Genomic DNA, 25,437 nt, shown 5'->3' with positions numbered 1-25,437 from the left:
AACCCAGGCATATTGGTGCACAATTTAGTGATTAGAAGTTGTGCACCGCCATCTCTCCTAGTTCTGACGTAGAAATTTTACAAGAAAATTTCTGGCACCGCCGGGAATCGAACCCAGCCGGCTAGTGTAGAGCCAGACACACTACCACAGCACTAACTTGGCGGACTGTAATGACAAAGATAAAAATTATGTAAAGAGGCAACACAGCTCAGCTGATCTTTGTCTATAACTCATCACATCTATATTAATTTTCATAATGTTACACTGAGTCACTATTTATTTTCTAAATACTGTACTTCTTCTAATATGGTAGTCTGACTATGTTAAAGATCCACAGAGCCAGAATAATTTATTCTAATTCATAGCTTACATTCGTGTCCTGGAACAAAATTCGTGAATAAAAGAGCTCAAGTTGCACACAACGTATCTCATGAAAAGGGCTGGTATCACAGACCTAGCAGTCACCTCCTGGTGTTATACAAAACTCTATACTCTTACTTCTCACCTACAATAAACTCTTATTATTTCCTTCCTTAGATCAACTTTTACATAACATAAAGGGGAATATCTGTTTCCCAAGTTGTGGAGAATATATATATATATTTATATAATATATTTGTGTGCATTTGGATGCACACACACACACTCACATACACTCACATACGAGCACACACACATGTGCGCCCACATTCACACATTCTCTTATAGCTATTTATAAAACACCCTAGCTTTAAACTGAATCAATAAATTAGTTTACCTACTTATTAAAAGATAAAAAAAAACTATCTGTAATTAAGAGATCACAACTTTTTGCAAATTATTACATACCAGCAAAGGACAGAAACAATCCCTTTTCTCTCTTCAGACAATGGCACTTGCTTCACATGTTACACCATATCTCACACAATATGTGAACAATTTGTCGATGCAATCGAGCCCACTTTTCTGTCAGAAGAACATACTAATAACGAGACAACGATAAAATACTTTATTTTAATTAAACCTTTTCTCCATATTAGCACAAGATGGTATAATTCACTTACAATTAAGTTCCAAATGATTTCGAAGGCAATTTCTCACTTCTTAAGGAATATAAATCACTACAGAAAACAAAAGTACCAGTACAAACACAATTTTATGCAAGGAAGACAGGGTGTTACAATCTGAAACGAACATAACAAAATCAAATGCTACAAGGGCATCAAATATCAAATCCTTCAAAGTTCCACTGATTCAGCCTTACATTTTTAGAAGTAATGATTTCCTGAGCATAAATTTTTTTAATTACAAATTTCTGATCTATGATTCCTGCAACACGAAACTGAAATACAACAACAAAGAACAGGGGCTGCTTCTTCACAACCTTATGCATGTCCCTCACAATGCGGCCTGGTAACTTCTCATTCTACCAACTACAAACCGTGATGGCCCCAAAGAGGCTAATACTGTACCAGACTTCGCCCATTGCCCGATTTGGACGAATTGAAGATAGCAAATTGGCAGTGGTGTAACACAATCTTGAGCACTTGGCAACATCCGAGAGGCACCAAGTTAACTGGCAGTGTTCAGGCTACTGTTGTGTTCTTCAAACCGTTTCAGTTCTTTTTCGAGTTCCTGAAAAGCAGCAATAATTACATCACCAACGATGCAGTTGTATTACATTCCATTTATTTATGGACGGTCATTAAGATATAATATTCAAAAATACGATCTAGGCAGGGAACTGCAATGTATCCACAATTTCGTAATGAGTAAGTTAAAAAGTTTGCTCGCTACTTCTGTCTTAAAAATTTTGCTACAGTATTAATCTCCACAAAGAAAAATTATGTACCTGATAATTAGGTAATTTTCAATGTACGAGGAATGAAACACTTAACTCAACTTATTTTTTAAATCAATTTTTTCTAGGGAACAGATTTCTAGTTGCTTACCTATTTTGTTTGATACATCCTAGATGTATGTTATTCAGATATCTCTAAGTTTCATGTATACAGGATCCCACTACTAAAATTCTATAGGTCCTAAAATGCGTACATGGATCATAAACCATTATAAATGTCTAAAAGCTATGTTTGTGCCTCAAAAGCTCCTTTCAGTTTTTTTTTTTTTGCGTATATTTGAAATAAAAATACCAGTACTAAAATGCAAAACTGCACAAAAAGGCTGTAAAAAAATCTCTTACAAACTAACACTGGTCTGGAAGATACTCCTATATCAGTCTTAGAAGAAGAGGGAAAATTGGTTGCAATATCATGATGTGAAAAAATGTTAATTCAACGGAGGTGTTTATGAAGATGCCTTCACATGTTTTGCTATTCAAGTCATGCTACCAAATGTACCTCTACTACCATGTAGAGAACCTGGGTCGAAGCAACTATCTACAATGAAGCATGAAGTTACCAGGTAATCAGCCCAAACAGGATTCGAACCGATGCTCAAGCACAGCTTTAGATCATGAATTTAATTAGCTACAGTAAAGAGATAGCTAGCTTTGGAAGTAAATCCCGAAAAGACAAAGTATATGATTATGTCTCGTTACTAGAACAAAGTACGAAATAGAAATATAAAAATTAGAAATTTATCCTTTGAAGAGTGGAAAAGTTCAAATATTTTGGAGCAACAGTAACAAATATCAATGACACTTGGGAGGAAATTAAATGCAGAATAAATATGGAAAATGCCTGTTATTATTCGGTTGAAAAGCTTTTATAAAACAGTTATATTACCAATTGTTCTGTATAGTTGTGAAACTTGGACTCTCACTTTGAGAGAGGAACAAGAGATTAAGGGTGTTTGAGTATAAGGTGCTTAGGAAAATATTTGGGGCTAAGAGGGAGGAAGTTACGGGAGAATGGAGAAAGTTACACAACACAGAACTGCATGCACTGTATTCTTCACCTGACATAATTAGGGACATTAAATCCAGACGTTTGAGATGGGCAGGGCATGCAGCACGTATGGGCAAATCCAGAAATGCATATAGAGTGTTAGTTGAGAGACCAGAGGAAAAAAGACCTTTGGGATGTCCAAGGTGTAGATGGGAGGATAATATTAAAATGGATTTGAGGGAGATGGGCTATGATGGTAGAGACTGGATTAATCTTGCTCAGTATAGGGACAGATGCAGGTTTATGTGAGGGCGGCAATGAACCTCTAAGTTCTCTAAAAGCCATTTTCATAACTTTCAACAGCTGACTTCTCATTATTGACACAAATTTTAACCTTTGAACTCGCATTTGTTTATCAGTTATTAATGGTTTAGGAGTGGGAGTCTGCAGCGACCTGTAACGTCAGTTAAAACTGAAGCAGTTACTATCATTACTATTAGTCTGAGCTAATCAGTATAGATCAGTATACAATGTTTTGGCTTCATGAGTGTGAGCAATAATATACTGGGCGTCTTGACTCTTATCATCTACATAATTATGACTATAATGATTGGATAATTTCGCACATCGGTTTTTTGAAGATACAGTATGTATATTTAAAAAAAAATGTTTCTCCATAACTTCTTCATGATTGTAAATAAATTTAAGCTCTTTCATTTGCTTGCAGAGTGTCAGTCCGCAGTGACTACTCGGTGACAGTAACTTAGAGCAACTACTGTATGGTTAAATGGTTATAATGACTGGTATATAACACACGTTAGTAGTAATTATTTTCCTTGCCATTTTATGTAAACCTCCTTTTAAGGAAAACCCCTATTTAGGAGGGGGAGGGGGGGGAGCAATCCTCAGAGATTCGTTAAAAAAGGGTTCTACCATACCCATTTGTTTCAGTTATTAGTGTCAAAGTTTATTTTAGGGCAGCAAGTCTAAAACTGTATGAAGGCAATACTTTTACATATTACCATAATTCAGTTGAACTGTACATTAAACCATTACGGTCTTACTAATAAAAACTCTATATACAGACGTTTAACTGTCTTATACTTATACAATGAGTAACTCGTTTATATTTCGTGTGTAAATTCCCTACTAATAATCACTACATACGTCATGTATAACAGTACAACTGTTACACAGCTACGTCATAGTTTCGTCATTACTTCATTACGAAAAGTAATAGAATATCTGAGGTTCTCTATTGCATCCGGTAGAGCGCTCTAGTGTGGCGTGTTAAGTATTGATAGTACAACTGGCTCTAATCGATTACCACACTATATTTTGGTCAAAGAGCACAAGCTACAGCAATATTATTCTAATTATTCCGTGCTCTTTGGTTTGTTCTTCTGCGGTTACAACGCAACCATCATCATAAAATGACAGTCGATACGAACAGCTGTTAGAGGGGCGGCCATTTTTTCTCTATATACAACGCTTAAACAAGGGGTTTCGTGTATATAACTACTGCAAAGCAATTCTCATTGTATAGTTACAGACTATTTATACATCCAACACTTATGCATGGTTTATTAGTAATGTTTTCTGTCTGAACTCTGCATAAGTCTCATATAAAAACTATACACGGTTTATTAGTAAGACTATTATAGTATATTTTTCAAGTATGATATTGCAATACTGTCTATGCAACAATAGATGATTTTCGATTTTTCTTTAAAAAAAACTATTACAATAAAACGAGTAATAAGCTACATTACAAGTGAGTGAGTCAGCAAGGTAGAAAGGCAGTTAATAAAGTTCCAGAGAGTCGGAAATAAAGTTGTATTTTACAGGGGGGATGCTGAGAAGGAAGCTTACTGCATCTGAAACTTATCATGCTATAGGAATGAGAGAGTGATGTCACAGAAACATTGCAGTATCACGAAATGTTATCAGGAGACTCTCAGAGGGTTAACAAGAAACAATATCGGTTGAAGAAAGACTCTCAAGTGGATCTCCAAGGAAGAATACACAGGCAGAGGACATTTTTTACATTAGAGTGCAAAAAGACACCCGACCCTTACAGCTCGATATATATTGCATGTTTTTCATTGTCACACATGTTAGGCAGTAGTTGTTTAATTTGATCCCACTGTTAACCAATAGTTTTTTCAACTTATTCAATTTAATAATTTCGTAACAATAAGCAAAACTTTTAGAATCAGTTCCCTGAACCACTTAATTTGAATATGATTTCATTAATAAACATTAACATTTACTACAATTATTGAGCACCTGCAAACGTAGATATAACTGGCAAATTCTTCGAAGTACCTGAGGTAGCGAGGTCCTGCTCCACACCTTGGCATGTCGAGCCACGCACTTGCTAAGTTGAATGTAAAGCTCCACTAGCGTTTCCACCTGGCATGGCTTTGTCAGCTTCACGGCCTTGGCCATCAATCTTTTCAGCTCATCCACGTTCACTTCTACTGTCCTGGTCTCTTGTTCTGCAACATCATAATAAACTGTGTACATGATATACAATTACTTTTCCATTAATACAATTGGCATTCATACAGTCCTCTCTGTAGATTGAAAACTCAAAAAAGTTTCATATCCATTGTTCAAGAATTAAAACAGAAAATCAATATTCCGAATTTAAAAGAAAACTTACAAATTAAACCAAACCCTTTAGCTCTATTAAATATAGAGTACAATCTAAATTTAACAGAAGAAATACTGAAATCATAAGTAAACACTGAAATAATGAAACTACTGTCTGTAGAGACAATTGAAGGGTACACGGGAAAAACGATCAAGGTCCATAAAAAATCGAAATTGAGTTAATAATGCTATCTTATAGTGGAAAAGAAGTACTATCATGTGGTCTAGCTAGTAATAAGAAATCATCGTTCTTGACATTCCACTACGTCAATTTCTATTAAATACACACATAACAAAGTATTAAGTGCTTAAACTTTAAAATTCGTTTTTCTCGAAACTTTCTAAAATGGACCTTGATCGTTATTCCCGTGTACCCTTCAATTAATATTAGGTATCCTCCACAAAACTAGCTTCATTTATACACTGACGGATCCTTGATCTCCAGAGAACAAGGTGCCGGTGCAGGTGTTACGTGCTGTCTCTTCTCACTTTATAGATCTCTTGGATATGGAACAACAAGTTTTGATGGAGAAATCATTGCAATAAATGAAAGTCTCAGGAATCTTCTATTTCACATCAATAAATTTAAGAATGCAGTTATATTGTCAGACTTCAAAGCAGCTATTCTATCAATAGTCTCTAAACACACACCTTCATCTAAAACAGCAGAAATAACTAAAATGCTCTCTCAATTAATATCACTCAATAAAAGAATTGTATTCCAATGGATACCATCCCATTGTGGAATCCTGGGAAACAAGAATGCGGATGCATTAGCAAAGAAGGGCAGCATTGCTACTTACAGACCTGTTACTAAATCTACATATTACTCTGTGAAAAGATTTATTAAATCTACATACTTAGACTTCAACAAACAAAATTTGATAACACAATCACAAGGGAAAAAATGGAACTCTCTGCAGCATAATCCACAGTTAATTCCCGATTTACCAAGAAAATCGTCTGTAGCTGCATTTAGATTGGCAACAGGCCATGATTGTTTGGCCAAACACCTGCATAGAATTGGAATATATCAGTCCCCTAATTGCCCATTGTGCAACTCAAACCAAGAAATGGATTCGGAACACCTCAAAATCTGTGCTTCTGTGGCTGACCATGATAATATCTTTGAAAAATATTGGAGTGCAAGAGGTCAAATGACTTTACTGTCAAACACCTGGCATTAGAAAACAACAACAACTTTTCCATTAATATAATAATCAACAATTCTGCTATTTCATATAAATCCACATATTGTGTGAGAACATATTTCAATTCTAAAACCTTGCAAAGTACCAAATTTTACAACACTGAGGGTAAACACAGTAAAACCTCATAATTCGGACTAAATGGAGGAAATCCAGTCCGAATTATAGAAAATTTACTGGAGAAGGATTATTTCAATAATTGAAAAAAATAATGATATACTATAGTTGTTTAATTACAGTACTTAATGTTTCATCATTTTATTTTACAAATTTATATTTTATTATATTACAAAACATCAATTAAAAAAATATGAGTTCAAAGTTCTTTAGTCCAAGTCGATTACTGCTGGGGAACTACGTATTAGCTTTGTACGAGTAATTTTCTGACTGTGATTTAAAGAAAGAGGTATGTGGTGTCTGCATCTCTTTGAGCTGCTGTTCTTCATGTATAGTCTTTGAAAAAGGTTTTGTCGCAGGGATACTTTATCAATCAATCTTCTTAATGTATCCAGCTGTTTGCTGACAACATAAGGTCCACTATAGTCCACTGTAGTCTTTACAGTTCATGTTTTTCATGAGAAATTAGGGGTATTTTGATCGGTGTTCAATACAGATGCCTGTTGCTAGTAGCCAGAGTTGGGGTGTAACGGATATTTTATAAGTCCCAGAAAGGAGACAGTACACGTGATCAGACATACAACGAAACAAAACTAATTTTATTACCTCAAATAGTCGCTCTGATCATGTGCACTGCCTCCTTTCTGGGACTTATAATCTGTGCAACAAAACTTTTTTCTAAGACTGTACAACATAATGCATTTCTTCTAAGGTGAGATGTGTGTATGTAATGCTCTTGATTATTAACAACAAAGTTATTCTCTTTCTTGCTTCCCAATATTTTGATATTAGATGATGGTGTGTCTTAAGAATTCTACAGATTTCTATATGACACATATCCATCTCTAATTTCTGATGGCATAGGACACAGTTTGGTGTAATTATTATTCCAATCCTATAGAGATGTTTGCCTAGACAATCATGTCCACTGATCAACTGAAACATGGCTACAGCTGATTTACGAGGTGCTTCAGGTATCAATTCAGAATCCTCAAGTATTTTCCTCCAGTCAGAATTATCATTTTCACGAATTATTCTTTTCTAACATGTCTGCTCTCTAATTTCCATTAATGTCACAAGGTGCTGAAATTCATTGTAGAGTTATGAATTTCCTTAATTTCTACCATTTTTGTAAATGTGACATGCTATTGCTTGAATAGCAGTCTTAGAATCTGACAATATTACAATTTTCTTGCAGTGTTGCAACCACACAAATATGATGTAAAAATTGCTGCAATTTCACCATCAAAATGTATGTCTATTCACCAATTTTCTTGTAAAAAGAGAAGAACTGACGAGTACCACCTGTGCAAGCTCCTTCAACCTCATCTGAGAAAGAACCGTCAGTATATAAGTCCATTCAGCTGATGAATAATTTGTATTAATTAATATTTCTATTGTAAGAGCTTTTGCTTCAGAAGGGAATATATGTTTCTTATTAACACTTTTAAGTGCAAATTGTAACTGATCAAGATAGTATCAATTGGATTATTACTATGCAATAGATTTTCTTTATGTTTTGGTATAATGATACCTAATTGTTTCTTTTTTTTTAATTTGATCACTTTCTAAGCCTAGATAAAATATGTGATAGTTTGGATTACAGTCCACAAATTCAATTAGTGTGTCTAAATAATATGAATGTTATAATGGTTATTCTGAATTTATCACCACATTTTTCACTCTTTGCATTCACTTCTACCTTCAATGTGCGTGACATTGATCATAAAATCACTTGTACAACAAAAAAGGAGAGATATCAGAATTATCACGAATTTCGAATTAGTAAATTCGGAATTTGCACAGTTTCACCACAGTCTACTATGTTGTTGTTGTTTTCTAATGCCAGGTGTTTGACAATAAAGTCATATGACCCCTTGCACTCCAATATTTTTCAAAGATATTATCATGGCCAGCCACTGATTTTGAGGTGTTCCGAATCCATTTCTTGGTTTGAGTTGCATAATGGGCAGTTAGGGGACTGATATATTCCAATTCTATGCAGGTGTTTGGCCAAACAATCATGGCCTGTTGCCAATCTAAATGCAGCTACAGACGATTTTCGTGGTAAATCGGGAATTAACTGTGGATTTTGATGCAGAGAGTTCCATTTTTTCCCTTGAGACTGTATTATCAAATTTTGTTTGTTTAAGTCAAAGTATGTAGATTTAATAAATCTTTTCACAGAGTAATACGTAGATTTAGTAACAGGTCTGTAAGTAGCAGTGCTGCCCTTCTTTGCTAAAGCATCCGCATTCTCGTTTCCCAGGATTCCACAATGGGATGGTATCCATTGGAATACAATTCTTTTATTGAGTGATATTAATTGAGAGAGCATTTTAGTTATTTCTGCTGTTTGAGAAGAAAGTGTGTGTTTATAGACGATTGATAGAATAGCTGCTTTGGAGTCTGACAATATAACTGCATTTTTAAATTTATTGATGCGGCATAGAAGATTCCTGAGACTTTCACTTATTGCAATGATTTCTCCATCAAAACTTGTTGTTCCATACAGTCTACTATATACAGTCATGAAGCTTGAGTTTTGAGGGAGCTAGAAACAATAGACTGTGACGGTACTATTTTGCATTGCCTGTAATGAGGCGATATTAGCGATCCTAGTGGTGAGCAACTATCTAATGTTTGCATATTTACTACGTATTGAGCTTCGCGACTGTATATACTAGACTGTGGTTTCACTGTATTATTTCTACACTAAGGTTATATTCGGAGGTCAAGAAATTTCGAAGTAAAGTGATATAAGTTTTAGTACAGCGTAAAAATGGTGAGAAGCTGAAGATTCTATGGTATAAGAGAATTAAAATTATATTTACCTCCCACTCGAAAAAAAAAAAAAAAAAGAGAGAGAGAGAGAGATATTACTACTGTTTCTGCAAACAAGATTACTAAATGCCACTTTTTAAAATATTACAAACATATTAACATAACATTAAAATAAATGCACACGCCATGCAGAATTGAGTAAACTTTCAAAACGGAGTTTAGACGAAATTGCTGTGTATAGCCCAGTCTTTTCAAAAGTTTCCTAACATAATTTCCAATCCCTACTCCTGCACTCTTAATAGCAGAGGCTGAAATAAACCAGGTGATCATTAATTCAGATGGACAAAAGAGCTGGAACGAGAACATTACTGCACTATGATTTTAAAATATTGGTTTGCATCAGAAGCAATATCTTAATGGGGGCCAAATAATTGCCATATGATTACATGATATTCGCCTTACAGTTTTGGAAGGCTCAGGATAAATTCGTACAGATAATAATCAGTTTAAGGTGATGTGCTACTGAAAATAGTCGAATTTTGACACATTCATATTTTTATTTTATTTTCGTACTATAAAAGACGTACAGTTTCGAGAAAATATTTTATCTCAATATCTCAATTATAAGTATACTTTTATATAATTGGTAGAAATTGTGTTAATGTACGAGTTACGTGTAACCATAACTTTAGATTTAATTATGTCACTCACAAAATAAATTTTCTACATTTTCCGCGACAAGTACGCATTTCATTTCTCAGTGGTTAAAGCTAGAGTGATGAAACTTGGCATACTTATTCATTAATATCTTAGTTGTGAAATGGAGCTTTCATTGGCTGTATTCAGCAGTTTTATTGCTAGAGAATTATACATAAAGCAGTATTAATGTTTGAACATTGAAGAAATTATTTATATTTTTCTTTTACAAATGAACACATTAGAGCAGCGCATTACTAATGCTCTATTGCACAATGTGCAGTGTTACCTTTAAGAAAAAATTAGATTAAAAAAAATAAACTTTTTTTTAGAAATAGAATTTTCACTAAGAAAAAAATAATAATTTTTTGAAGTGTTTATGAGAAAAGATTGAAATTTACAATGTGTGATTATGATATTGATATATATGTTCAGTAAAAATTTCAACTTTCTAGCTCAAAAATTGTGGATTTTAGAAATTTCAGTAGTGCATCACCTTAAGGGAGAATTGAACCCACACCCAAGTCCAACTCCAAGTCAGCAGGCACACTGTGAAAAAAGAAATACCAGTATAAAAGCAGGGCTGTGACAATGTCACAAGGTGCACTCACCAGTCTGTTTTTCCACATCCTTATTACTGAGAACATTAACAGATTGCTTGCTGGCTATCTCACCAGCATCATCTTGACTAGCACCATCACAGAAGCTCGTTAAGTCATCGGCAGCATCGTTTTCTATAAGAGTGTCTTCAATAAAAGACTCTGATATACTTTGGCAGTGGGAAGACATTGGTGTAGAACATCTATTACGGGTATGAGCCACATCTGAAACAAAATACTAAGTCATAAATACGCGAAAAAACAACTAAACTCAATTTTACTGTAACAAGAGAAATTACAAGGCATCACAGCTTTCTGATGTATTACAGCCAATCTTACAAGTAACATTTTTCCGTAAATATTATTTATGTTTGGTTTGCACTCAACAGATAGCAATTCACAGTGCAAATAGCATCCAGCAAACCTACGACGACCTATGTTGTGACTCTTGGAAATATTATAGCATTATTTGAGCATGGTCTATTAATATCATGCTGAATCTATTAGCCAATTAAGTGGTTGTATGTTATTACTGTCTTTTTCAGCACGTCATCTTTCCTCATATTACCCTCCTCATCACCTTCCCTTAACTCTCTCATTCCTGTCATCATTTTTTTCTTCTTCTTCTCCTCTTCCTCCTCCTCCATATTTAATATGTATTGAAGTAAAGCTTATGTTAATTATCGTAAATTGTATGAGAACAAGATTTCTGCAGTATTTGTTCAACTGCGTCACTTTATGCCTATAAACTGTTGAGAACAATACTTTTAGCCCTAGTACAGTCTATAATACAGTATGGAATTATAGGATTGGGGTGGATTATCACAAAGTACCATTCACCCATTAATATTACTACATAAAAGAATTATTAAAATATGTTTAAGGAGAAAACTTGATCATCCAACTCATCTCATATATAAAGAATTTTAATGTTTTAAATATCAAGCTAAATTCATATCATCCGATTATGGCCACAACACAAGAAGATACAATATTTTGCTCCCCCTCATTGAACCAAAATGCAAGACTGAACCAGGTCTAAGGCACAGTTCTAATTACGGTCCAAGATTATATAATGATTTTATAAAGAGGAATCCTAAATTAAAATTATTAAACAATACATTATTAAAAAAAAACAAGTTCTTGAACTGTTTCTAAAATTATAATCATGTAAATTCTTATTCTTTTTTTTTTTTCTGTCACTTTAACAATGTTGTATCCTTAACTTAGTATGTTTATGTATAGGCTATGGTACCATTTTGTTTGTTTGTTTTCGTTTTTTTTTTCTTATTCTTTTTAAACTTGATGTGTAATTACATTTAACAGTTTTAATCAGATTATTATTATTACTATTATTATTATTATTGTTATTACTATTATTTTTTCTTCTATCCAGTTTTCATTATTGGTCACACCCGACCTCAAGCATCTTGCTTTTTCGGGTGTGGCCCAGTTACCTTGTATTTATACAATCATTTGTAATATGTAGACTATTTGACTATGAGATTTGTAATCAATTTCGAATTTTGAAAAATATTCATATACGAGTATTAAAATAGTATTGTAAAATCTTTGTTATTGTAATGTAATTTTTGCTTGCAATAAAAATCTTGTAAATCTAATCTTGTAAATTAAATAATATAAAACATTTACACAGTACCTACAGGAATATTTAAACAAATACAGAATGAAAATGATTATTTGCCTTAATTAACAAACATATTTAATCCTGTGGCTTACACTATCAAAATAACTGTACCTTGGTTTTCTTCATTTGAAGACTCAGTCTTTGGCTGGGCAATATCAGCAAACAGGCCAGGACTTGCACTGTGCTCACCATTTACCATGAGGAGACCATTTGTAGTGTTGAACTCCTTGGTGGCAGCTTGCAGTGCATCGTCTATTCTCCAGGGCACCCCATCCTCTTTTTGGCTGAGAGAGGTCGAGTCCTGCACCAAAGATGCACAACTCGATTCCTAGAAATAAACCAAATACAATTCTTCAATACCCAGGATTCGAAGACAAAAAGCACACCTGATTAACCACTCAAATTCTGTTTAAGTTTCTTTATTTATACATATGCGATTTCAATTTCCTTCTCAAGAAAAATCTCTTAATATAAACACAGATTCAAATGAGACTGAAAACAAATCATCCATAATTATTCTTCTGTGAAATCCTTTTTACTTTCACAGACTAATAATCACCAAAACACGATTCCTTACATTGTATGTGTAAACATATTTCTCAACCATCAACAGACATTCTACATTTCTATTTGGGATGTGTGTCAGTTATTAACCAATTACATGATACACACAGACATATCTCAAGGAACCTGTGAGATACTGTTATGCTAAGTCCCGAAGCTAAAACATTTGACTGTATTAGTTTGAATATATAATAGCCTTTGGCACATCTAATGTCTGCAACATTATCTAGCATGTACTTTTTTTAGTGGATTATTTTACAATGCTGTCTCAACATCTCAGGTTATTTAGCGTATGAATGAAATTAAGGTGATAATGCTGCCTCAACCACAGGTAACTAGTCCCGACCGGGATTCGAACCCGGGTCACCTGGTTTCACAGTCACACGCATTAACTGTTACTCCACAGGTGTGAACTTTGACATGTTTCGCAGAACTAAGCACACATTTGATGTGTGACTATTTTTCATTAATATGCTCGAAAAAAGTGTGTGTGTCTCTAATGATATCCACTTCACTTGCGTGATTCGGCTTCTGCATACTGCGGATAGATGGCAGGACTGTGACCCATTTTCAAGTTGCACATCACTTTGACAGGCCACGTTATGCATGTTGTGTATCTGTGAAGCATTAGATCGTGTACTGGGGTAAGAGTATGCGTAAGTGTACAGTAAGGAATGAGTGAGAATGATGATGGTGAGGATGGGAGGAGGGGAAACCCGGTAACGGCATGTAGCCTACTCTTGTCGAATAGCACCAAGGGGGCCACCAGGCTTAACATCCCCATCCGATGACCAAATCACTATCAACAGTGACATATGCTTTCTCTTCATATGCACTGCGGGGAGATTTGAGATTTAATCCAGGCATATTGGTGCATAATTTAGTGATTAGAAGTTGTGCACCACCATCTCTCCTAGTCCCAAGGTACAAATTTTACATGAAAATTTCTAACCCCGCCTGGAATCGAACCCGGGCCGGCTAGTCTAGAGGCAGACACACTACCACAGAGCTAACTCGGTGGACTTGCTCGAAAAAAGTAAAAAGTAGCCATTATTATCATGACATCGTCGTCACCATCATGCCCCATTCAAGGATTGGGTCTATAGTACAAAGCTTGATGTGGATACCTTCACTACTTTTGATACTTTTTAATTTTCCATCATTATATCTTCTTCTCTTAATTTAGTTCTGATTTCTTCGCTCTATATTCTTCTTTCAAAGCAACTCCATAAACTGATAATTCAGTAACTCACTTGGGCCGTTTCCAAATGTTTTCTGTCTAAACAATTTAGGAGCACCTTGCCAGATGTCCAACCCTTCAGGAGGAAACCATGTACGAAAAATACTGGAGTGCAAGAAGACAAATTGGCTCAACACTGTCAAGTGTCTGGTATTAGAAAACAATAACTTCCACTTTCGCAATTATGATGTGAGTGACAAAAACAATCTGAAATTAAATTAAATTATCATGTATCTTTTTTGGTTCCTAAATTACTACTTCCTTCAATGACAGGCTGACTGCATCTTTTCTTGTTCACAGCTTCACTAGAATTATTCAGATTCTGTTTCTTTAATAAAATCATGGATTACTTACAGTAGAACTTGGTTATAGCGACCTCGTTTTGTGCGACACCTCGCCTATAACGTCAAATAGTCTGTGGTCCCAACTAATTCCCCATAGGACATATGCTTTTCTACCTTGCTTAATACGACAAACATATAGGCTATGCATCTACCTCGCATTTAACGTCATTTTCAACCTCAGTTTGGAATAAGATTGTCTAAGAACCAAAGTATTTTAAGAAATATTTTGTTGAAATCTGGCGAATTATTTATTGTCCCCTTCTGTCATAGACTTCTGAAATGGAGGCAGATTTCCTTTAACCCGCCCGAATTCATGCCGTATTAACGGCATTTGCTTACGATCAGTTTCGGCCAGATAGTTTTCACTAAGTGCACGCAGTTTAGTGCGGTATGGCCACTAAAAGAAAAGTTTTAACGTTGGAAGAAAAAGTTAGTGATTCATCAAATTGAGAATGGAATTTAAAAAAGCTGACGTGTGTCGTGAGTTTGGCTTAGTTAATTGCACAGTCCAAACGATTTGGAAGAGCAAGGATAAAATTGTTGCTGCAATTGAACGGAATAGATCGAAGCTAGGGAAAGAAGCAGTGAAATTGTAACTGAAATAATGAATATAGAACGTAATTTAGAAAATGTGTATTGGGAAAATAAGAGACAATAAAGTAAAATGACTGATTACTTGACTCCTAAGTAAAGAAGTTTGGTGAGTATTGAACAAACTGTTTTAATACAGAATATTGTATTTATAGGCTAATTGTATGTGTATTTTATTACGTTCATGGTAGGCTTAAAAGTGAATACCGTACATAAATCTAAAATAAGCCTAATTAAGTTTGTTATTTTTCATTTTCTACCTTACTAGACTAATAATATGAAACTCAGTTACTACGACACTCGTTTATAACAACATAATTTTTAAGGTCCCTTGGATGTCATTATAACAGAGTTCTACTGTATTTGGACAACAGTAGAGAGTTTCAACTTAAGTTCCTGGGAAGCTCAGAAATAAAATTATTATATCTTAATGTTATGCAATAAAATATTATGGATACTGTTTCTTTTACTTGTTTTTTTTCTTGAGGCTATTGAAGTTTGAATCTGCAGAGTTTCAAGTAATGAAAACATTTCTTTAATGTATCTAGTCCCATGGAAAGTTCTACTTTCAAATGAAGTACACAGAATTTATATGATATAGATGTAAAAAATGTAAGGAGCATCCATGCACAATTATTGAATAATAGACAGTACCTAATCTTTTTTAAAGACAGCAAACAAAGATATCTTGTCATTCATATTACGTTCATAGTCTAAAAAACCACATTTACAAACTTTTGTCATTAGTGACACCATCTTACAATAGGAGGTAACTTCTTAAAATATCTGGAGATTTAGCGTGAATTAACTTACTGCTGAGGCATTTGCTGATGATGCTGAGGCTGTATGATTGGCACCATGTGATGGAAAAGCTGAGGGCACAATCCTGCGCATGGATATCTTTTTATTTTTTGCCTTAATGAAGCCTCTCGCCCAAGTTCGTCGCTTCTTAGCACGGGAGTTTTCGCCACTGCTACTCCCAAACTTCCAAACTCGCTTCCTCAACCCTAAAAAAAGTGAAACAATGCAATTGATACAAGTTTCATTCTATGTATGTGTGAACTGGATATACTTGAAAACTGATATACTTACACACAATACATAAAATTTTTCTCTACAGAATTTTGGGACAGGGCAATTATTTTTCATAGATGACTGTGCAATTGCATTTTTTGTGATTATCAACCTCCAGAAATCTATTGACAAGATTCCAGAGTTTTGTGAAAAATGTGAGTTGAAGATAAACACGAAAATAACTGGAAATAATTTGCATGTATCCTTATTTCCACTCTATTTTCTATTACATTTACATCCTTAGTAGTTACATAATAACATTTTTACGTTTCCAGGAATTTGCAGATTCAAGATATTAACACATTGTCGTTACAATTGTAAAGTTTCAAATCTGTTTTCCCCTTATCATAGAAAATAGGAATAATGACTTTTTGTACCCATATTTTTGTTTTGTTACTTTAAAACAACTTGCATGGTGTCCATAAGTTTTCCACATAACTGAGAACATGGAATTATTTATACTGCTATTTTTATAACAAAACTGCGTTCTTCCTGAAATTAAATGTTTATACAAGTACCCATTATCTTCTTTGTTAAATGGGGGTGAAAAAATTGTAAATTATTATGTCTTTTGGCAAACACATGTGTCTGTGTTACATTATAAATAAATAAACTAATAAAATCAGCTGAAACCATTTATTGCAGCTAATTTTATTTTATATAATTTTACCATAGGGTGTACTGGTACATTTTAATACCATGTTATGTTTACAATTATTTAAGGTGTTAGTGTTAAATACATGCTCAAATTGCTGGTCTCGTTCTGCAATATCTTTAAAGCATGTTACATCTAAAAAAGTTGCAAAAATATCAGTAAACATGAGTAGTGTTACTTCGTTTTCGCAAACAAGCAGAGTCACAACTTTATCACTGAAACAACATGTATTCCTAAACAAAAAACGAACAATTTCTTTTATTTGGGAATTCATTTTTATCAGTCGGCTTGCCAGAATGTTTTTTTTAAGTTGGTTATTTAACGACGCTGTATCAACTACTAGGCTATTTAGCGTCGATGAGATTGGTGTTAGCAAGATAGTATTGGCGAGGTGAGGCTGAGGATTCGCCATAGATTACCTGGCATTCACCTTACGGTTGGAAAAATCTCGGAAAAAACCGTCAGCTCAAGCGGGGATCGAACCTGTACTCAAACACGACTTCAGATCAGCAGGCAAGAACCTTAACTGACTGAGCCAAACCAGTGGCTTGCCAGAATGTTTGTAATGAAGATTTGTAGTCTCTCATGTTGACAAACATGAATCATCATCAAAGCATAATTAGGATGAGTCACTTGCTCTTCCTTTTCAGTTTTATGCAACTTTATATGTTATAGAATTATATCTGTTTCTTAAACATTTCAACACAGGGTTAGATGTGAAACTTTTATACCTCTGGGGTTGAGCCATTCACATTTGCCTTACTCAAAACAGGCAAATCTGCATGTGTGATTAAGGCTTGTTAGTACCAGTTGATATTAGATATCTTTTTCTTCTTTTAAAAATGTTAATGAAAGAAGCACTTGTAATAGGTTATGTTGTACTGATACATTTTAATACCATAATTAGTTTACAAGTATTATAAGTATTTAAGGTTAGTGTTAAATACATGCTCAAACTCCTGGTCTCATTCTGCAATGCATTTACAATAGCTGAAATGCTTGTTGTTTTAAATGTTGCACATTTAATTGCGACGAATGATGCAGAATCAGTGACAATGAAATCAGTGGAATATTCCGTGGTTTCCACATTAAAACACCATGCAGTGTGATACTCAAACTCGCGAACTTACCATTACTGGCTGCATGTCTAACCAACTGAGCTAGTGTATCAGGCATACACTGATCAAAAAATGGATACTGGGTTTACAGGAAAGACTATGAATATGAGATTACACAAATTTGTATAAACAAAATGTACGTGGCTTATCCAGGACCTGTGTATACGACCAACACCACAACCATAACCACCACTGCTGCCACCATGGTGGCAAACCACTACCACTACCAGCACCACCACAGTGGCAAACCACCACCACCACCACCACCACTCCCCCTATCTTGCTGCCACTGCCATAAAGGCCACCACCATCAAGGATTAAGCCTTCAGAATTGTTCTGATCTCATTAAGTAAGGATAGCAATTTGTTTATTTAACGGTTCCATATTGTGAAGTTTCAGTCTTTTACTATTCCTCACTGCTAAACAAAGTTTGTTTTTACAACTTACTGAATCTTATTCCAGTCAAAAATAGAATTTATAGAATGTCCGAAGTTTCTGGAATGATGTAGATTAATTCAATAATGAAGAACTTTGTGAAGTATTCCATGGTTCCCACAATAAAATATGCGCATTAAAACAACAGGTATGGTGGAAGACTAGAATCTGTAACCTTATCGTTATCGATTATATGTCTTAAACATTTGAGATAGGGTGTCAGGCACAATATTATTACTTTTCGCATTTAAGATCTGACTATGGGTACAGTGCCTATGGAATCAAAATATAAACGTGCAAAATTGGATAATACAGTATATACAGTAGCGTGCAAATTAATCAGCACACGACATATTTTTACATTTTCCGTCATTGTTGGCCTCACAGCTGCTCATACTGCTTTAATTGACATCTGTAGTATGTGTAATTCCATTGTTGAAGGTCTGTCGTTATTTTTTTTTTATAATATGTGACATTTTGCCTGTCGTTTTGTACTTATAAGCATTTCAGTTGTGTTGAAGACTTAATACTGCAATCCTGCGTACATTCTGTTGTCTTCACAAATGGATACAACTCCACGAAAATGGTCTAAAATTATAACATTAGCAGAGTATTCTTCTATGACACAGAGGCAAATTGCTGCAGAATGTCACATCGGTTTGGCTACTGTTAATTCGATCATAAAACAATACAGGGAGACAGGATCCATCACACACCAGAAAAAAGGAAACCGTGGACGGAAAAGGAAAACTTCACCTGCAGATAATCGTTTAATTGTCAGGAAAAGTAAATTAAATCCTAGACTAACTGCTGTCGACTTAACCCGCGAGTTAATGGCTACCACTGGGGCGAATATTCACGTCACAACAGTGCGGCGTAGGCTTTTGGAAGCTGAACGAAGGGCTCGTAAGCCTATTAAGAAGCAACTGCTAACCCCTGTTATGTGCAAAAAACGCTTAATGTGGGCAAAACTACATCAAAACTGGACAGTGAATGACTGGCAGAATGTACTTTTTTCCGATGAGTCTCATTTCAAGGTCCACAGCCACCGTGTTTCTTACGTACGGAAAGGATCCGAAAAAGTAACAGCAGCTCATCTCCAACAAGCACCCAAATACCCCCCTAAAGTAATGTTTTGGGGTTGTTTTACACATGAAGGGCCTGGAGCATTAATACCTATCAAGGGAATGATGAATTCTGACAAATATATTCACTTATTGGAAACCAGAATCGTACCCCAGCTGCAAAAATCATTTCCGGATGGCAGAGGTGTGTTCCAACAAGACCTGGCACCATCTCGAAAAACTACAGAATTCTTCAACAAGAAGAATATTCAGGTACTCCTCTGGCCAGGCAACTCACCCGACATCAACCCCATTGAGAACTTGTGGTCAATTTGCAAAAGAAGAATGCAAAAAATGGATTGTTCTACAAAGGAGAAGATGATTTCTGCCCTCATTGGTGTATGGTTTCGCGATGAAGAAATGAAGAATATTTGTGGGAAATTAGTGGAATCCATGCCAAATCGTCTCAGAGCTGTTATTAGGAACAAGGGAGGCCACATAGATTACTGAGGTATGTCTTAGATCCTTTTTTTATCCCGTTTGAGTGTTTTTGCATAAGTAATTACGTTGTTCGGATTAATTTTCACGCTACTGTAAATAGTGCAGATATTTAGATTTTATTGCAGACTGCAGAGAGTGACATAGACTAGCAATAAATTATTAAATTGACACAAAACTGGCTTAAGAACCATTTTCAATGGTTATGTACTCTTTCAGATTAATTAAATCTATCCTGCAAATTCTAACACGTTCACGAATCTGTTTCTTTATACTTCTTACTTTTCTGTCATTTCTCTATCATATCTTTTCCAAGTAACAGTACCGATTTATTAAGTGAATTAAATTCACATTTCTAGAGTGCAGGAGCGTATTTACGCCAACTTAGGCAAAAGATTTTGGGGGTGGCAAAACTTATTTTTATGCTTAATATGATGGATGTTAAAATTAGGAACTACATATTATGAAAAACATATGGGTCGTAATTTCTTACATAGGCAGTGTGAGATATCATCATGGTTAAGGCATTTTATTTAACAGTGAGGATATGCAAGTCTCAGTATTTGCACAAATATTACATCAAGATATACCACATACCTTCAATAATTACAATTTGCACCTGAAATAAAAGTTCTATGTATACATCATCTCCCGTAAGCACAAACTGACCAGTTCCAAGTAAGTCAGTTTGAAGGTTTTAACCTGTCATTTGTCGTTACCATTGTTGTGACACGGTTTGTCGTGCGTGAGCATTTTGTTCACAGTGCTACTTGTACTTAATTGAAAGGACATTATCTTATGTAAATTACAAGATGTATTTAAACAGAAGTTGTTGTTTTCTAATGCCAGGTGTTTGCCAATAAAGTCATTTGATCTCTTGCACTCCAATATTTTTCAAAGATATTGTCATGGTCAACCACTGAAGCACAGATTTTGAGGATTTAAACAGAAGTTAGAGTTGATTAAATCTACTACATACAGTAAAACTTCGGTTAACCAAAGCCCCTTTAACCATGATACAATTTAACTGAAGTTCCCAACCAGGATTTGAACCCAGGACTGCTCATTTCAAGGTCAAATGTGCTAACCATTACTCCACAGTGGTGGAGAGCCCTTGCAGATCACAAAATGCTATTACTAGATGTCAACTTATAAATTAGAAAAAAAAAACGAGCAGCACAGCATTTTAATAACGCAGTTTGTCGCTCAATGAACAAAATGCTCACATTCGTGACAGAGCTGAAACGAGACTGGTTAAAAATATAATGAATGCTTTCATTGTTGAATATAATATAAACATTTGTTCCAGGAAGGTTCAAAAGTCAGACAGAATGACCGGGAAAAATGTACTAGCAGATGTGCCAGTTTTACACAGATTTTTTTAAAATGTAAGCAAAAGCCCCATACAGCGACAAATGGCGGGTTAAGAAGCCAAAATTAAGTCCTTTTTTCAAGATGGGTAGAATTTTATTATACGTTTTTAAAAAACCCCTTAGGAATTTAGACGTTTGTCAGAAGAGATGAAAAAATTTGTACAAAGTATTTCCAAAAAAAAATGTCAATTGTGCATACCTTCTGAGTATGATGATATATTCATGCCAAACATCCATGCAAAGATGCTCTCCCAACTCAAGTACAAACAGCAAACGCCATTTCAGGAGAATATTTCGAATTAGGGCATGTAATTCACGTATAAGAATTGATTGGCCTGCTGACTGTGCAGTCAGTCAAATATTCATCAAACAGATATTCATCAGCACAGCTGTTCAGTTTAAAACCAAAACTTAAAGAGTGACAGGAATGGTAAGTTAGTTTAAAGAAGATAGAATGTTTACAATGAAAAGCACAATTAGTTGCGAAAGGTTCATGCAAAAATTCTGCAAATAGTTTTTGTTATGTTTATGACCAATTCACTATGAAATCGCAATGCTGATCAGATACAATGTAAAAAAGGCATATTATTTTACTTTGGTTGTGAAGAGGGTAAAGCTGGTCACACACGTGTTGTGTGTGAACAGAGTTGCTGAGGGGGGAAAGACAGTAATATGCCTTTTGTTATTCAAATGATTTGGCGAGAAACTACCAGTCATCGGGAAGCCTCTTACTTCTCCATCACCAAAACAGGGACTTTCAAGGAAAACTATAGACAAAATTGTATATCCTAACCTTTGTCACATTCACCTAAACTTCCTATCCCTATCCCTTCACTCGTGGGAAAGGTTCCATCCTTGCAAACAGAAGAATAAGAATCATCAGAATTCTCAAACTGTTGATCCCATCTTTATTCCCCCAACATAATAAACCACATCCAATATAGAAGCCAGAATCTAATGACTTAGTTAAAGGTTTAAGTCCTTCTAAGCAACAGGCGAAACTATTAGCACAGTCTAGTACATACAGTCACAAAGCTTGAGATGATTTTTTTTAATTTCTCGCAATACAACGCTCCAAATGGTTAGCAACTGAGAGTATTAGGAACAATAAACTGTTCGATAGTAGTGATCCTAGTGGTTAGCAACTAAAGTTCAACTGTCATATTTTCTACGTATTGAGCTTTATGACTGTATGTACTAGACTATGTTATTAGCTTCTACACTGCAACAGTGGAAATTAATTAGCAAATAATACTAAGATTTCGGCATTTAGAAAACTAATTAAGCTGACAAGTTATTTTGAAATGGAAGATTCTGTCTGTATCTACATGTGAGCAGGTTGATGGATGAATTAGATATTGAATATAATCCAGAAGAATGGAGACTTCACTGATTCATCAAAGTGAGTTTAAAAGCAGTTTTACTGCTCAATAGGAATACAAAATCTTTCATTTCAGGGGCTCATTTAGTGACTATAAAAGAAGTCAATGAGAATATCGTCGTTGTTCCTGCAATAACTCCTACGTGAAAAATATAAAAATTTTCAGTAGGAAGAAAAAACACATTTATTCATTCTATGGCAGTGGTACATAGGAGATTGTAAATTCTTACATTTTGGAAAGAAAGACATATGATTAAATATAAGAGATTTTATTATTTGCTGTATCACTATTTAAGTTATTTAACAGAGCAAAAATCTGAAAATCGATAAATATGTCACATAGGAGTTACTACAGGAACAATGACGATATGTCATTATTATTGAATGCAACAAACTGTAAGTAACACTGCTGGTTAATCTGTGGCAATTCGAAAGTAACAGCTTTGTTGCTTGGATTGCAACAGGAGTTTGCTAAGTTCAGTTGTTTATATTTATGGGATAATCTAGCAACTCCACAACATTTTGTGGTAAAAGAACTGATAATGCTCCTGGCGACCATAATATTAAATGCTATCCACTAGTGAAACCATCTGAAGCAGTACTCCTTCCTTCACTGTGCATAAAACTAGGTCTCATGAAATATTTTGTGAAAATTCTAGATAAAAGACTCCATTCCCTAAACTAAGTGATGCAAAATTAAGAGAAGGCTTTTTTTTTGGTACAAAAATCAGAAAACTTTTGAAATATAGCATTTTTTAGAAAAAAATTAAACAAAGAATTAGAAGCATGGAAATATTTTGCATCAGCCGCTGAAGGATTTTCAAAAAATCACAGGAAAGAAGACTACCACCAATACAGGATTTTCTGGGAAATCATTAAAATATGAGGTATCATATGTTGCTGAAGATTGTTTCTTGCATTCGCATTTGGACTTCTTTCTGAACTAGGGTACTGTAAGCAAAATGAATATCAGTACCAAGGGAGGTGGGATCCAGCAATGTTGGGCGCGTACTGCTGGTATTTAAAAAGAAATATTCCAGCTCTCATAAGATGAAAAACATATTTTCTTATTAGGTGTGCAGGGGGAGGGAAGCTTTATATTAATTTGTGTGGGCGTTTAAAAGTTTTAGTGGCTTGTTTGTTATTAACTTATCAGATTTTAACATAGCATAGCTGCTTTTGAGGATTTACAAGAAATGAGCCCAATATAATTCTCAATATGTGGCAAAGCTTTAATTTTCTAACTGAAGAGCACACATTCGTATTTACAAAACGTGACCTGTTACAAACTTCTACTGTCAGTTTCGTGTTATTAGGTATACGAATTAGGTAATATCAGTCCATGCATTCATGTTTTATATATAAAAGTTTAAATCTGTTGAATAGTGTTATCAGTATGAATCATTTTGTTCAATTATTATTTTACAATTTATAGCACTACTTAATGTCACTTTCTTTCAGGGACAAATGTCTACAGTAAACCGCACTTGACATTTTCGCGCGCACGCACGCACGCGCACGCGCACGCGCACACGCACACGCGCGCACACACACACACACACACACACACACACACACACGAGTAGCGGATAGCAGTCAGTAGTCAGTGTGCCATACTGAAGATTATGGTAGATTATATTCTCTGAATATATAACAATAGGTAACAGAATCGCAGTTTTTAGTATCACACTTGAAGACTGCCAACAAATTCAGATCAGAAAGCTTTTGTACAAACAATAATACTATTCAAATATTACTGGAGATGCTTTGCTCTGAATTAAAAAACCCATTACTGTGCAGCTTAAAAAAAGTGAAGAAGATTAATTGAATTGTAGGTTCTAGTCCATAAATTATGTCTTCTTAGGTCCTTTGAAATTCTCATTATTTTGGGACCAGAACATGGAATGTAATAAAAAATCGGGATTTTAATAATAAGAAAAAAATAGGTTCGAACCTAAGAGTCCAGGCTTTAGTTACCTCATGAAGGGACAATCTGTGTCAGCATTATTGTTGGAACTTCCATTCGAAAGTGACCTAATTACTTTTACTCTGCTATATTTGTTCTTGAACCTCAGTTCTCAGCTTCAAACCAATACATGGGGACTTGAATTTTTAGCATCTACTTTTTTCCACAGGGAACTTTGTGCATTCTACCTTTCATTTCTCAGAACGTAACATTGTGAACAGTTCAAAATTTTCCTCCCTCAAATTACACTGTCTGTCTGAAACAACAGCACCATACTGTGATAAAACACGTTCACTGTCAACACTGTTTGTTGGTGTCCACAGTATTTGTAAACAACATTCTGAAAATGCTTTATTCTCCAATGCAGCAATTGCAGAATTTGCAAAAAAAAAAAAAAAAAAAAAAACTGTTTTAATGTCTGAAACATAAGAGTCCATGAAAGGAATACTGCTGGGCTCTTTCAAGAGCAGTTATAGTTGTTCGCCCATTTTACAAAGGACCATGTGTCTCACAAATTCAACTAACTCTGCCAATATAACTAGAATAACTATCCAATTCTGCTGCGATCTCAAAAGCAAATGGCCGAGTAAACTGAC

General features: G+C 34.8%; 1 protein-coding gene across 6 annotated transcripts in view; it reads right to left on the bottom strand.

The window, feature by feature from the left end:
* Positions 1 to 1,116: 1,116 nt before the first annotated feature.
* LOC138703547 (ATPase family AAA domain-containing protein 2-like) overlaps positions 1,117 to 25,437 on the bottom strand; it is an 85,774-nt gene continuing 61,453 nt past the window's right edge. For 5 of the 6 annotated variants that reach the window (XM_069831508.1, XM_069831505.1, XM_069831507.1 and 2 more), the window contains 5 exons: positions 16,091 to 16,284; positions 12,650 to 12,866; positions 10,903 to 11,115; positions 5,157 to 5,329; positions 1,403 to 1,614 (listed from right to left, as the gene is read on the bottom strand). In XM_069831508.1, the coding sequence (XP_069687609.1) occupies positions 1,552 to 1,614; positions 5,157 to 5,329; positions 10,903 to 11,115; positions 12,650 to 12,866; positions 16,091 to 16,284 (860 nt within the window). In that variant the 3' untranslated portion in view covers positions 1,403 to 1,551. Of the gene's footprint in view, positions 1,615 to 5,156; positions 5,330 to 10,902; positions 11,116 to 12,649; positions 12,867 to 16,090; positions 16,285 to 25,437 lie in introns of all 6 variants that reach the window. The other variant, XM_069831504.1, reaches the window with a different exon arrangement.

The sequence above is a fragment of the Periplaneta americana genome, chromosome 7 (genome assembly GCF_040183065.1).
Source record: "Periplaneta americana isolate PAMFEO1 chromosome 7, P.americana_PAMFEO1_priV1, whole genome shotgun sequence".
Classification (NCBI taxonomy): Eukaryota; Metazoa; Arthropoda; class Insecta; order Blattodea; family Blattidae; genus Periplaneta; species Periplaneta americana.
Note: the sequence above shows the minus strand (reverse complement) of the source record. Positions and strands in the feature narration are given on the sequence as shown.